This window comes from Canis aureus, chromosome 16 (assembly GCF_053574225.1).
Source record: "Canis aureus isolate CA01 chromosome 16, VMU_Caureus_v.1.0, whole genome shotgun sequence".
Lineage (NCBI taxonomy): Eukaryota > Metazoa > Chordata > Mammalia > Carnivora > Canidae > Canis > Canis aureus.
Window position 1 is genome coordinate 7,937,011 of NC_135626.1, and position 15,590 is coordinate 7,952,600.

Consider the following 15,590-nt stretch of genomic DNA (forward strand, 5'->3'; position numbering starts at 1 on the left):
GTATCCTATCCAGATTCGCTATACCCAGAGACACTCAGAGTTTCTCCTGTATCCTTCTGGAAATATTCTATGCACATAATAAGTATTTATAGTATTTGAATTTTGTGTTACAACTCTGTAAAAATGTATGTTTATAGAAGCATCTTTCACCATGACCACATTTAGCTTTACAACCTTAGGTCTACTTCAAACACTGAATTTTCTGATTATTCCTTCTCCTTACAGATGTGGAAGAAAATATGAACACTAGCCGTCTGAATTTGCTGTTTTTCCTACTTTTCTTTCATCGTGTTTGTATTTTGCATACATCATGCGTGACTGTTGTACATGAACATGCTAGTTCTGTAGTGTGGAATCAAAATTTAATATCTTGTGAAGTGAACTCTTCTTGAACTTTCAAATTTTATTTTAAGGGCCCGCTTTTAAATGCTTCTTTTCAGCAGTTAACTTTCTGGCAAATGCTTTATGTGGTGCCAGCCACACGGATACACTGTTAGAACTTCTGGTTCAGAGAATCTCATGCTCTCTTTCTAAACACTCTTTCCTGAGGTCATCACATGCTTCCCTTGTTTAGTAACAAAGAAAATGTGAGACTCTTTCAGGAACCTAATAGAAAGCCAGCCAGTCCTCTGGTTTGAGGTTAGGCTAAAATTGTGGAGCCTTTCTGATGTGACACTCCTCAGCAGTAAGCGTTTCATACACATCCTCACTTAATTCTCACACACCAACACTATGTGGTTCTAGACAAGAGGAGGAGAAAGACCCTGTTCACTTTGAAATACTTTTCAGAAGTACTTCTGAATTTGGAGTCAGGAGATCCCAGTTTTTGTCTGACTCCTCAGCTTTTCTGCTTCTTGCTTACCTCTAAGAGCAAACATCCTCTCTCTAGCCCACCTTACAGAATTGTTTTGAGGATCTAGGAGATGATTCTAGTGAAAGTTTTAAAAACCAATAAAATGCTAAATATTTGTATTTATACCGACATAGGGTTCCTTTGAGATGATGTCCCTAGGTCCAGACGGCTCTGTTGTGAGGGTATAGCAGAAGTCCCATTCTCAAGTGAGGCATGCAGCTCCAAAGCCAGTGGCCTGGGCCTGGTTGCCAGCCATGCTTGCCTGCTGACCTGAGGCATATTGCTTTCCAAGCATCAGTGTTCTCATTTCTAAAATACAACTGAGTAGCAGTCTGCCCCTCGTTGAGTTAGGAGATCTGTGTGAAAGATTTCGTTTAAATTGTTCAGCCAATTCCTTCAATGGCAGAAGTCACAATAGAAGTGAGCTGAACCTACCGTAGTTTTTCTTAACAGAACAGTTTGTTTCCAAATTTGCTTTGATGCATAGAATGAATACTTCCTGTCACTGGTTTTGAGGATGAGTATCTTATCTTCCCTTTCTGTAATCCTTTCTTTCTCTCTCTCTCTCTCTCTCTCTCTCTCTGTAAATTTTACTTATTTGTGTAATCTCTACACCTAGCCTGGGGCTGGAACTTAATAGGCTCTTCTGACTGAGCCAGCCAGGCAGGCCCCTCTCTGATCCTTTCTTATGCCCATGGTGAATGTTTTAGTTGTGGAAGAAGAAATCCCACTGGTTCATGATTGGCATCATAATCTCTCCAGAGGCAGTATTTCCACAGCTCCAAATATGTGAAAACCGAACATCTTATACTACTCATTACCTTGTTCTAAAATCGTCATAATTTTGCCAGTGTAATCACTGATCTGAGATAGAAACAGGAAAAATTGTCTACAGATAAGTTTAAAAATATATGACAACATTGTACAACATGATGACTATGGTTAACAGTACTGTATATTTGAAAGTTGCTAAGAGAGTAGATCTTAAAAGTTGTCATTGTAAGGAAAAAATCTGCAACTGTGCGGTGATGGACGTTAATTTACTGTGATAACTGATAATTTCACAGTATCTACATGTATTAAGTCATGTTGTACACCTGAAATTTATACAATGTTTTATATCAATCATATCTCAATAAAACTGGAAAAGATAAATATATACAACAAGAACTAAAGATCAAATGGGATATTGGAAGAATTTAACTTTTTCTCTGTAATAGTGGATCGTAATTAAACACGTTAAAAGATTTATAAAGTAAATTCTTAGATTTGTTTTTTTTTTTTTTTATGGAAAATTCTAAGTCTGTAACAAGCAGACAGCCCATTGAACTCCTTGTACTCATCACCCAGCTTTCAAAATGACCAAATCATAGTCAATCTTAAATTTGCCCTCCTCAAACCACTGGCAGAGCATCAGTTTCATAACCTGAAGGTCCTGAGTCTGAGCCTCAGAGAGCATGGATTAAGTCACTTCTCATACTTAGCTGGGCCCAAGGTTACTGGTTAAAAAAAGAACACAGAGCACATTATGGTCAGTCTTGTTTTCTTGCCTCGTGAAGTTATAGTTCCAAAGACATTTGGGAAAATAGCTTGCTGATTACCAACACATGAGAGTCTAACTCTGCCCTCAGATGAGGAGAGTTGTTATTTTCTGAAATTGGCTCTCAGATCTTTCTTTCTTAACCCACATCATAGGTGCCTTGTTCTACTGTCTGTGGTGGTAGTGACAAGGAAGACAGACAGGTGAAGGAAACAGAAAAGCAGGTGGGGAATTAAAGAGGAGAGGGAGGCAGAGAAAGGCTGAGACCAAAACGAACACAGATGAGAAGGGGTATGGGGTACCGAAGAAGGATAGCCCAAGGCAGGCAGAGGAAGAGACCCAGAAGGGAGAAAGGGAAAAAGCCAGATTCTGAGAGAGAAGTGCAAAATGTTGAGTGGGAGCCATACGGACTGATGGACAGCCTGATGGACAGCCTGGTGCAAGGAAGCTACAGGGAGAGGTAGAGGAGTAACCTTAACTCTTCTTCCATCTCCTGCCCTCCCAGTCAAGAGAGCATCAGCCTAGGCTTGTGGGGTTTGGTACAGATGAAGTGCTTGGCACAGTCCTGGCACCCAGTAAGTGACAGATAAATACTGGCTATTATTCTATTACAGTCGGTTGCATAAACTTGAACCTCATTGCTCTTAAATTTTCTTTAAAGGCCCAATCCGGGCAGCCCTGGTGGCGCAGCAGTTTAGTGCCGCCTGCAGCCCAGGGTGTGATCCTGGAGACCCTGGATCGAGTCCCATGTCGGACTCTGCATGGAGCCTGCTTCTCCCTCTGCCTGTGTCTCTGCCTCTCATTCTCTCTCTGTGTCTCCATGAATAAATAAATAAAATCTTTAAAAAAAAAAAAAAAAAGACCCAATCCTTAGCAATCTTACCAGTCTTCAAGTGTAGCTAGTAGCACTGGACATTGCATACCTTAACATTGAATTTAAAGGTGGGTCATGGATAGAATTAGCCATTACTTTTGGGAACTCACATACCTTTTTTGGGTCACATTCGCTCAGATTAACAACAGGAATAATAATGGCTAACGAGACATCTTGGGGACATTACCTGCCATCAGGTAGCCCCTTTACTTCAGTGAGTCGAATCTAAACTGACCCAGGAGTCCTTGGTGACCCTTTTGGGGAGAACAGGAAATGTGAAATGAGTGCTTTCCAAACCATCCCCAGGCCCTGATGGCCCAGCAGGCAGAGGGGGAGGCTTTCAGTCGGCTGCAAATGGCCTGTGACAGAATAAAAATGCTTCCATGCTTAGTGGGCCCACTGCAGATGGTTTGAATCAGGGCCAGTGCAGGGATTCAGGGAACCATTGCTCACCCCACCCCACCCTGCCCCCGACAGAATGTATGTGGAGGTGCTGTGTGCCTGTTCTGGGACTATAATGAATCCTGTTTCTCTTGAAAGTGCAGAGAAATGGACTTCTATGTTGCCCTTGTTTTAGTATCTTGACCATGGTTTACATTCCATTAAAAAAAAAAAAAAAAAAAAAAAAAAAACTGCATTTCTGAGATCTTTACAAAAGCTTCCCTGGCAGCATGTCATTTCTTTTCATCCTGCTGTCTTTTTGCTGTTCTTACTGCAGGTTGACAGATAATTAAGGTACACTCTTCTGTCATGACTTAATATTTTACCTTGTTGCTTGAGACAGGTGCAGGGTGTTCTGTCTGTATAGCGGATGGTTACAGTAAACACCCAGCGGTGCTATATGCCCTGCCTTGCAGGAGGCAAGGGTTGAAGACTGTGGTAAGATCGCTGGGCTCTGTCCCAGAGTTCACACTGTCATGAGGACAATAATAAATGAGGGAGTACTTGCCCTAAGGTGCAGGGACCTAGGGCCAGGTACCACACTTGGCATTTGTGCAGAAATTCCCTGCATGCAGTGTGCACGGAGCCTTTCTGACAGCCTGGCTAGGTAGACACCATTGTTGCCCTGTTGTGCAACTGGGAAATTAATTACTTCAAGACAGGGTGGACAGAGATTTAAATAAGTCTTGTTGGCCCTGGAGTCCAGGCTTACCAGATTTCCTTGCTGACAAGGTGAAGGGGAAGCAGTCAACTAGGGGGAAGCGATAGGGAAGAGAAAGGACCGGTCAAGCTCCATAGAGGAAGTGAGGTCAAGAGGATGGGGGGGAATCAGCTGGGTCGGCATTTCAGGGAGAGTTAAAGGCACTTGTCAGGGTGCACATAAGATGCAGCCACAGGGTTTGTGTGGGGGAAACCACCAGAGAGGTTTAGAGAGGCTGGAATGGGGACCTAGGGGTTGTGGGAGAAGCTGGTCCCAGACCAGACCCTGAAGAGCCTTTTGTGCCCCCACTTTGGGAGCACGGACTTCTCCTGCAGTAGTAGTAGTAATGAAAACCCTAGCTGTCTTTGAGTGCCTGTTACCTGCTAGGAGTAGTGTCTTCTATGTTATCTGCAAACTGCTAAGGACCCTGCAAAGCACTTGACCGCTCTGGGCTTTCCCTTCTGCCTCTACCAGCAGCTATCTCCATGGGATTTTAACAGGAGAACCACTTGGTCAGTCTTAAATTTCAGAAAGTCCCCTCTGGTAGCAGTGTGGAGGCAGAGTGGAGTGGGGTAGGATTAAAGGCCTGGGGGTGTGGGGTGGGGGTGGAGGGAACCAGTAAAGGGGAACAAATCATGGGGATTTAGGAGGGAAAATGGTTACAATGTGAGTATAAACTTAGCTGAGATGAGGTGGTGGTGGGGTGTTGAAAATGGTGGGGTGTTCTCTTTATTATGCTCCATCTCCAGGAAGTAGAGGCTTCTTTGACAAGAGAGTCTTAGAAGGTAACAGAATTCTTTTTATTTTTTGCTTTCTGATAGAAGGAGGGGACTGTGTACCTTTCAGAAAGGTTTAATACTTGGACTGCTGATAGAGACCGAGATTAGCACGGAGAATTCTGTTTTCTAAACTTGACTGGCTAGGCACATTATAATGTAAACAGATTCCAGGGGAAATATTTAAACCTTGGGCTAATTTAAATAACTTTATTTTTTACTCTTTATTTCTTAAGGGAGGTTTCTCTGGAAACCTATTTAACTTATTGCCTATAATGCCCATAAGTGAGAAGTGATAAAACTGCATCTATTTAAAAAGGAGTTTGCATAATTTGGACTTCTTGACTAATTTATAGCAGCCTCTTTTCTAGACCCATCTCCAGTTCAGATTATTTGGGTTCTACTGAACCACATCTGTAGTGTAGGAGTTGTTAACCTGGAAGGCCCTTGGGATCTGGGATAGAATTCAGAGGCTCCATGTCCTTGGAAGGGGAAATATTAGAACTTTATTTCACTAACCTCTAACTGAAAATTAGCGTTTCACTTTTTCTTAAGAATGTAACAAACCACAGTAATATTAGCAGGTACTTGTGACTTCATCACCAGTAAAACTCAGATATTTTTATGTCATCTAATGGTTGTAATTGTTGCTTACACATACCACTACTTGGAAATGATAGCAGTTACTCCTGGATCTTTTTTTTTTTTTTTTTTAAGATTTTATTTATTCATGAGAGACGCAGAGAGAGAGAGAGAGAGAGAGAGAGAGGCAGAGACACAGGCAGAGGGAGAAGCAGGCTCCATGCAGGGAGCCTGATGCGGGACTCCGTCCTGGGACTCCAGGATCACGCCCTGGGCCCAAGGCAGGCACTAAACCACTGAGCCACCCAGGGATCCCTGGATCTTGTTATTTAATGTGTTAACAAAGAGGCATATATTTAATGCATTAATAAAGAAGCATTGTATCACAATGCTTAATCTTAATTTTTAAGATTTTGAGGACTATTTCAGTATGTTTTCCTTTGCAGTCCTCCACATTCTCTGCATTTACAGACTTTATCCTGAGGCATACCCAGACATCACCAGAGGGGCCACAGCACAGTACAGATGAAGACCCCTCCCTTAGCAGCCTCAGGGTGTCAGGCTAGCCTTGGACCTCTGTGTTAGTCCTGCTTCCCTTGCTAAGCAGCGAGATCTTGTTCAGGATCCACATCCTTCCTGATGCCAGTAAGCTGGTCCTTTCACAACTTCTGGCCCTCAGTGTCTTGTTCTTATAATTTAGTCCACAGGGCAGTGCCTGCCTGTCTTCTCTCTGACTTCTGCCATTGAGGCTGTGTACGTTTTCATTAGCTGTGTTCCTCCCACAGGGACACAGGTCATGTGGTGATTCTTTGCATCATTACCACCTTGCCCTACCCCTGCTCCCAGCAGCTAACACAGTGTTTGGGGTGCTGGGAAAATTTTGTTGAGTGTGAAGATAAGACCAAGGCCATATTTAATAACTAAACTTATTTTTTAAATAACATTAACTGCTCTGGGTGAGGGTGTAAATTACAAAATAAAAAGACCATGTAGGATGTAGATAAAATGACTTTCATCAAGTTCAAATTATGGGAAATAATACTTTTCCTCTAAGCTCATATTATAAGTTGTATGAGATTGTTGTATACTGACTTGAGAATAGTCTGAGCATGATCTCATCAGTTGGAACCAAGTCTGAAATAAAACACGAAGCCTTCCCTCTTTTTTGAGGGATCTGTTTTATAGATTTCTGAATTACAGAGATTCCTTGAACTGGAGGGTAATAGTCAAAGGCCCACAAAGGAAATAAGAATAAGGCAACAAGGGTTTAAATAATTGAAATTGAACAAAAGTAAAGGGAATGTTTATCTGTTTATCATGCCTGACACACCCTGCCCTCTCCCCTCCCAACCCCAAAGGCCCAGCAGCCAATGAGCTGCTCTGCAAGAGGAGGGTGGCCTGGGGCAGGAGCACCTACAGGAAGGTGGAGGAGCTTCCCAGAGGTGCAGTCTCCCTCCCCTCGAACCCCTGAAGTTGAGGAACATTTTACCTCTTCCTGTTGGCCCACAGAGGGGGTTCAGGGGCAGCTCCTGGAAGTCTAGACCAGATAGACCATATCAGAGAATCTTTTGTGAACTTTTCTGATCAGTGACTCACAACTTTAAGAAAGGATTACTTTCATATAAAAACGATTTTTAAATTGTGCTCTAAAGACCCCAAGCCGTTTCTTAGAATACTATCCAAGTGAGTGAAACATGCACAGGCCCAGTGAATTTTGTGGCATTATCCTTACTGGATTTTTTTAAACAGTTTGATATTCTCACGGTTGGAGCCATAGCTTTTTGGAGGCTTTTTATTTTTTTTTTTAAACCTATCACCGTTTTTGGTGTTTAACTGGCTAATTAATAATGACTTTTCCCAAGTTTTATGGGTGAGTGGAAGCCTTTCATGAACATTATACTAAAATAGCAAAAGGGTTTTAAAAGGAGTGAGAGGCACTTTTGAAGATATGAATCTTAAATAGATTTAAATATGACTCAGAAAGGATGCTGCAGAAAATATTCACTAAAAAAAAGTAAGAGAATAATAGCAGATGCTGAAATTTCTCTCCCAAGACTTAAACAACAGCCAAAAGATCCACTGGAAGAGCAGAAAAGGGAAGCTATTTTGGGCATCTTTTTAGAATGAAGCCTCGGGGCTTCAGGGGTCTAACTTCCTGACAGTGGGCCTGGCAGGGAGTCCTCGCATTAAGCCAGGTTGAAGTACATTATTCAGTGTTGGCCTTGTAAGCTGTGATCATTTTTAAGGTTGACAAGCGTAGTTCACAATGAAATGAAGCAAGGAACTTGGCATTTATACATTGTGAGTCAATTTTGACATCAGCCTGGATTGGGACTTGACTGGAAGGTTTTGGTGTTGGGCTGTGGCTATACTTCAGGGTCTTGATCCAGAGGCATGCATGAGCAATACTTCCCTTTGGGCTTTGGCCATTAATTTGTGGAATGGAGCAAGAACTGGAGAGGAAAATCGAGAGACTGCCTTGGATTTCCTGCTGTCCATTGAATCAAAAAGCTGTGGGAGGCCCTTTCCTTCCTGACAAAGGGCTCATCCCCTCACATGAAATTCCCAGCAGCAGTCTCCATGTTAGGGACAGTCCCTCTTCAATCCCAGACTTGAAATCCACAGGCACCCCTGGGCGGGTATCCGCCTTCTGCCTAGTCCAGGTGTTTTCCAGGCCACTTCCCCTGATTATGTAACTTTGATCAAATCCAGATGCTGCAGAATGTTTGATAGAAGAGGTCAAATGGCAGTGGAGAAGAAAAGCATTTCTGTATTCATGACTTTGGTTTAATTTCCTGTGTGGGCCGGGGCTGCCAGAGTTGTGTGCTCATGGCCACGAGGTCGGGACTCCAGAGGGAAGCACGCAAATGTTTTTTCAGGACAGCTCCAGGAGATTCCCCCCCCCCCCCCCCCCCGCGCCCAGAGTTCTTTTTCAGGTTAGATTATCAATTAGGGAAGCATCAGCTGGCTCCTATTTATGATGGCAGTTTCTCTATTTTTGTGACTGTTTTCTGAATTACAAAAAACAATCCCCATTCATTGTGAGAAATAGGCCGTAATATAGAAAAGAATAAAGGAAATTGTATGTATTTATTTATTTATTTATTTTTAAATATTTTATTTATTTATTTGTGAGGGACACAGAGAGGGCGAGACAGAAGCAGGCTCCTCACAGGGAGCCTGATGCGGTACTCCCAGGACCTCAAAATCACACCCGAAGCCGAAGGCAAACGCTAAACCGCCGAGCCACCCAGGCATCCCAAAATAAAGGAAATTTTAAGTTTGTAATCCCACCACCCCAAGTTAACTACTTTTAATGGCACTGTTAATACACACCACCCTGTGCTAATTACTGTTCACATTTTGGTGTAACTCCTGTACTTTTTCAGTTTTTACAAAATTGGGATCACCGTGTATATAACAGGTTGTAATAGCATTATTATGAATGTGTTCTCAAGCCAGTAGTTTTTTCTAAAAATATTTTTAACGGCTTTATGGATATATTCTGTATTATGGATGGACCACCTGCTAACTTGCCTTATGTTGATAGATATTTTGTGCTCCTCTTTTTCTGTGCTACTATTTAAAAATCAGTATATAGAAATAATGGTGTAGATCTCAGGGTAATTCCTAGAGGTGGATCAAAGGTTATGGAATGATTTAAAGATATGGTTTGTATTTCCAGTTGCCCTCCTAAAGTGTTACGGCAATTTCTACAGTAACCACTGGTATTTTATGAGAGTTACTTCATTGAGGTCTTAACACTGACTTAGATTCTAAAAAATGTATCTGCCAATTTGATGAAGAACTTGTATTTCTTTGATTACTAGCCAGGGCTAGCCTGCTTTCCAAGTTTAATGGTAATTTAAATTTTCTATAAATTGCTTATTCATGGTTTTGGTCCATTTTTCCATAGTGGAGGGATTTATCTATTTCTGTTGATATGCAAGACTACTTTTATGTTAAGAATCCTTAGGCTAATGGTGTTGCTTAATACAATGACATTAGAAGTCTTTTGACTGGCTTCCACTTAATCCACGGATTAGGTTGACCAGCATGCTCCACTTCCTATAAAACCTGCCTCCCTAGTGCCTACCGCCCATAGAACAGGGCAGCCACCCCACCGTCATCCTCTGTCACTCACTGCTCCAGCCACACCAAGATCTGGTTACGTTTCTTTCCAGATCTCCAGATACACTTGTTTTATTTACTGGGTTAATATGAAACCAGTGAAATGCAGGTGTAAAAAGAGAGTGGTTTCCATGATAGTCAGATGGATGCCTTAGACTCAGTAAAGGCAGGTGATTTTAAATGTTGCTGCCAGACCAGGTGTGAGTGAGCCAGCTGTAAGCAATTGGAAGGGACTGTGCTGGGGCCACAGAGCATATAAATCCCAGTCCTTCCTTGGCCGCCAGAAAACCGAAGCTGGAAGCCAGATAGATGATGGGGACAATCTCCAACTCTCACCACATACATACTCAGCCCCAAGAGGGCAGACCTTGTCCCTGCAGTCAAGGCCAGCAAGCCAGTGCACTTTCAAGTGGGAATGATGGATCACACATTTAAAAAAAAAAAAAATTCTCTGCCTTAACCAGCTTTTTTTTTTTTTTTAAGATTTTATTTATTCATGAGAGACACACACAGAGAGAGAGAGAAGCAGAGACACAGGCAGAGGGAGAAGCAGGCTCCCTGCAGGGAGCCTGACCTGGGACTCCAGGATCACACCCCGGGGCTGAAGGCAGCCGCTAAACCCGCTGCGCCACCGGGGCTGCCCCTTAACCAGCTGTATTTGGTTAATTGATCAATTCCTGATCACAATGGGTGCTAGGCTTGCTTTTCAAGCCCATGTAAAATATTCAAGAGACGAGGCCTAACTCATAACTAAGGCTTTTCTGCACTCTAGGAAGTGGCAGTGTTACAGACCCTCTTCCTTGAAATTCTCTTTGCCCTCATGATTCATACAGTGAGATTACCAAACATAATAATGACGTAGTTGGGGATTTACTCTTTTAGCAAAAACAGTTCCCGAAGGTTTACTTCAGTCAGTAGTATAAAAGCTAGTATTGAAAGACCCTAGTTGGGCAGCCCCTGATGTGGAACTTGATCCCCAGACCCAGAATCACGCCCTGAGCCGAAGGCAGACACTCAACCGCTGAGCCACCTGGGCATCCCCAAAGAGATATTTTAAAGAATGCCCATTTCTCAAAGTTCTCCAGTCCTGGTTCAGCCTCATCCCTCAGGTGTCTTAGATGTCTCTAGTGGTTTGTTTTGTTTTGAGGGGAAGTGAATACTGCAGAATCAGATCTATCCCTGTTATTGCCCAAGAAAAGATGTTTGGGGATTCTCTAAATCCATAAAGAGGGAAAATTTTAATTTTTCTCTTATTTTTTTAAAGATGTATTTATTTATTTTAGAGAGAAAGATTTGGCACAAGCCAGGGGAGGGGCAGTGGGAGAGGGAGAGAGAATCTCAAGGAGACTTCCTGCCTAGCACAGAGCCTGTTGCAGGGCTTAATCCCACGACCCTGAGATTGTGACCCGAGCTAAAACCAACTAACTGAGCCACCCAGGCACCCATACATAATTTTCTTACCATTTGGGTTTGGCTTACACATATGGGAAAATTAAAAGTTTCCCCTTATCCCTCCTTTTGTAAAGGTTGGTTTCTTATTATAGTTTCCTTAAATGAGTATTCCAATTTCAATCTAGAATATCCTATGACTGTTAAAAGGACCTACCTGGAGTTCATTTGCTGGCTTAAAAAAACTCTCATGTATATCACAGAAATTCTAGTGAGGTTGAGCATAGTTCAAGAAAAAAAAGAAAAGGAAAAAGATTTCAGGAAAAAATAATGAACTCTCTTTGACCCTGTAGTGAACAATAGCCACATGTACTTTAAGAGAGATTGATCGATGTTCACCTTTTACAATCTACTTATATACAAAACATGAAGGACTTTATAATTACAAAGTGGAAGAAACTTTACTAGTTTTCACAAGGTAAAGGAAATATAAGAAGGCTGTCTTTGAGAGTGTCGAGAGAGCTGGAAGGAAGGGTGGGATGTTATCTTGGGAAGTAAATAGCGAGAGACGCTGTCTATAGCTGGAGAACAAGAAATGAAGCCTGTGCAAGTGTGTTGCTGAAAATGCAAAGGTGATGGTAGAGGTTGGCACAGGAGCTGTGGGGGCAGAGGAGTGGGGTCAAGAGACTCAACTTCTCCTCAGAGAGATGGAGGGTCACCCAAGGCATGCATGGCTGTTGCCTATGGGTGTAGAGAAGAGTGAGGTAGAAGGTGTTTGTCCTTTATCATAAGCCTGTCTGTCTTACTTGATTTTTAAATTATATACACATATTAACTTTAACATGTTTTGAAATGTTTTAAAGAAACTTTTGTTCTCTATTATATGTAAGCAATGGCAAAGATGTATGAGGATGGACTCTTTCTTTCTTTCTTTCTTTCTTTCTTCTTTCTTTCTTTCTTTCTTTCTTTCTTTCTTTTTTTAAGATTTTATTTCTTTATTCATGAGAGACAGGGAGAGAGACAGGGGTAGAGACAGAGGCGGAGGGTGAACCAGGCTCCATGCAAGGAGCCACGTGTTATTTCTTTATTCATGAGAGACAGGGAGAGAGACAGAGGCAGAGGGTGAACCAGGCTCCATGCAAGGAGCCCAACGTGGGACTTGATCCCAGGACTCGAGGATCACGCCCTGGGCTAAAGACAGGTGCTACACCGCTGAGCCACCCAGGGATCCCAGGATAGACTATTTCTATTTTTAACTATTACAATGAGTTCATTTTGAATTAATGAATTTAAAAAGCTGAGGCTATTTGGAAACCGTGATTGCCACTTGGGAATGAAAATATTTCATACTAAAAAAGAAAAGAAAATACTTCATACCTTTCACAGGATTTGGGAAAGGAAGAGTCCATTTTCATTTTACCACCTTTCTTATTAATACAAATTGCATATAGATGTTAAGAAATGAAATAAATCAGGGGCACCTGGGTGGCTCATTGGTTGAGTGTCTACCTTCGGCTCAGGTCATGATCCCGGGGTCCTGGGATCGAATCCCACATCGGGCTCCCCACAGGGAGCCTGCTTTTCCCTCTGTGTCTCTGCCTCTCTTCTCTGTGTCTTTCATGAATAAATAAATTATACCTTTAAAAAAATCCTAAAAAAAAAGAGAAATGAAGTAAACCAAAAATGTTTAATGATGGAAACAATTTATGGCTCCTGAGAATAAAACTAATTATTTCCCCCAATGTTTCTTGTTTCTTCTGTTTCCCATTTGTCTTCCAGAAGCCCTTCAGAGGCCAGTAGCATCTGACTTTGAGCCCCAAGGTCTCAGTGAAGCAGCCCGTTGGAACTCCAAGGAAAACCTTCTTGCTGGCCCCAGTGAAAATGACCCCAACCTTTTCGTTGCACTGTACGATTTTGTGGCCAGTGGGGACAATACCCTCAGCATAACTAAAGGTAGGAGAACTATGGACCACTGCTGGTGCTTGCAAGGGACAGATCTGGTGAAACTGTGGCTTGGCTGGCTACCCGTTTTCCTAGTGAAGGATGCAGAGCCAACAATGAAAAAAAAAAAAAAACAGTATCTTTATGAGAGAGCCACTTAAGCAGAAGAGTTCCCGTACGGTAGTTCTTAGGAAAACCAGAGCATGATCGTGAAAAGAGTGCCTGGACTAAGCACCAAAAACATTTTTTTTTTTTTTTTTTTAAAGAGAAAGTATTTTTTCCTCCAAGAAACTTCCTTATGTTGTTAGGAAGAGAACACTTGAATAAGCGTAACAAATTTATGAAAATTGAGGCAATCTCTCTTGTAATGTTCAGTTACAAACAAGAAGCTTCATGTATAAACATGTACTCTTTTTATATACACTTATAAATGCTTATATTTATGTGGATTTGTTAAAGGGAAGTAGGTGTTTAGGAATTTGGAGATTTTTAGTAATCCTATAAGAATAAATGGGAATGAATGAAGCCAGCCTGTAAAGCTGATGTCTGATTTGATTGTCTTCTTTTTTTTTTTTTTTTTTTTTTTTTGGATTCTCTTCTTCTAAGGTGAAAAGCTCCGGGTTTTAGGATACAATCACAATGGGGAATGGTGTGAAGCCCAAACCAAAAATGGCCAAGGGTGGGTTCCAAGCAACTACATCACACCAGTCAACAGTCTGGAGAAACATTCCTGGTACCATGGGCCTGTGTCCCGCAACGCAGCCGAATACCTGCTGAGCAGTGGGATCAACGGCAGCTTCTTGGTCCGGGAAAGCGAGAGCAGTCCTGGCCAGAGGTCCATCTCACTGAGATATGAAGGGAGGGTGTACCACTACAGGATCAACACTGCTTCTGATGGCAAGGTAGGGGACCCCAGTTGGGGGAACTGATGGGCCGGGGGTGTTAGTCTTTGGCCAGGAGGACCCAGAACTCTTGCCGCTGGGGTTGAGAAGTTACCAAAATAAACCTCAATTGGGAAGATGCGAAGGAAACTTCTTCAGATAAACAGCAGGCATCACTCCATTAGCCTAGGAAAGACTCTCTTGAGGACCAATCACAGGATGTTACAAGTCCACAGGCCTGGTGTGGCTCTTTACCTGTCCAGCTAGAGTTTTGTTGTTAGCTATTTCATAAGATGGGTGATATTGGACATACTTCTTATTTTAAGAGTCTTCCTTTTTTAAAGCATTTAAAAATCTCTTATGATATTAATTCATCTTCAGTGAGTAAAATTGCAATAATAGATGGATATTTTTAAAGTAAAAGATCTCCTTAGAGCAATTCCCCAAAATAAGTATGGTACATGGCATCCTTCCCGTAAACAAAGCCACATTTGTGTGTTTGTATGCCTGCATACGTATATGTACATACATTCACAGTTTTTAAACACAAATGAAATCACATAGTACCAGTAGATTTCTAAACCCAAACTGTAGTTTCCTAAAAGAGTTGATCAGTATACAGTTTTGTGATCTTTATATGAACAATGCTCAAGAGTCCATGAAGGGAAGGGAGAGATTAGCATTTTCCAGGTTCCTGCTGGTGGCTGGCACATTTTTTTTAGGCATCCGGTCATTTAAACCTCACCTTGGGGATCCCTGGGTGGCGCAGCGGTTTGGCGCCTGCCTTTGGCCGAGGGCGCGATTCTGGAGACCCGGGATCAAATCCCACGTCAGGCTCCCGGTGCATGGAGCCTGCTTCTCCCTCTGCCTGTGTCTCTGCCTCTCTCTCTCTCTGTGTGTGTGACTATCATAAATAAATAAAATTTAAAAAAAAAAAAAAAAAAAACCTCACCTTGGTCCTCAGGGCAGAAGTCACCATAATCTGCATTTTTGCATTAAGGAGAAGGGGACTTAAAATGGAGGAAATTTCTTGCCCGGGATCACATAGTGCATGCCTGGTGGAGCTAGGTTTGGACACCACTGTCCACCCTGCTGCACATGTCATCATCAGGGGTGGAGATGGGTAGATTATTGGGTGGGGCCTAAATGGTGGATATATTTTTTCATTAATATGTAATGTGTGCACATGTTTAAAAAAGGAACAAAATGGATTACAATGAGAAATCTGTCTCCTAATTCCACTCCGCTGCCCAGAGGCAACCCCTGTGACTAGTTTCTTTCAGAGTTCCTCTGTAGATGTATACGCATAAATTTTTTTAAAAGCACAAATGATGCAGACTCCACACTGTTCTGCATCTTACTTTTCCCACCTAACAATGTTTTTTAAAGATTGCTTTATGGTAGCACACTTAGAGTTGCCTTATTCTGATTAATAACTGCCTAGTGTGGATGGACCATCATTTATTTCAGCAATCCCCTGCA

General features: G+C 42.2%; 1 protein-coding gene across 2 annotated transcripts in view; it reads left to right on the forward strand.

Moving 5' to 3' along the window:
• The window catches only part of ABL1 (ABL proto-oncogene 1, non-receptor tyrosine kinase), a 142,946-nt gene that overhangs the window by 98,036 nt on the left and 29,320 nt on the right, over positions 1 to 15,590 (forward strand). For both annotated transcript variants that reach the window (XM_077851078.1, XM_077851079.1), the window contains exons 2-3: positions 13,066 to 13,239; positions 13,834 to 14,129. In XM_077851078.1, the coding sequence (XP_077707204.1) occupies positions 13,066 to 13,239; positions 13,834 to 14,129 (470 nt within the window). The remainder of the gene's footprint in view (positions 1 to 13,065; positions 13,240 to 13,833; positions 14,130 to 15,590) is intronic.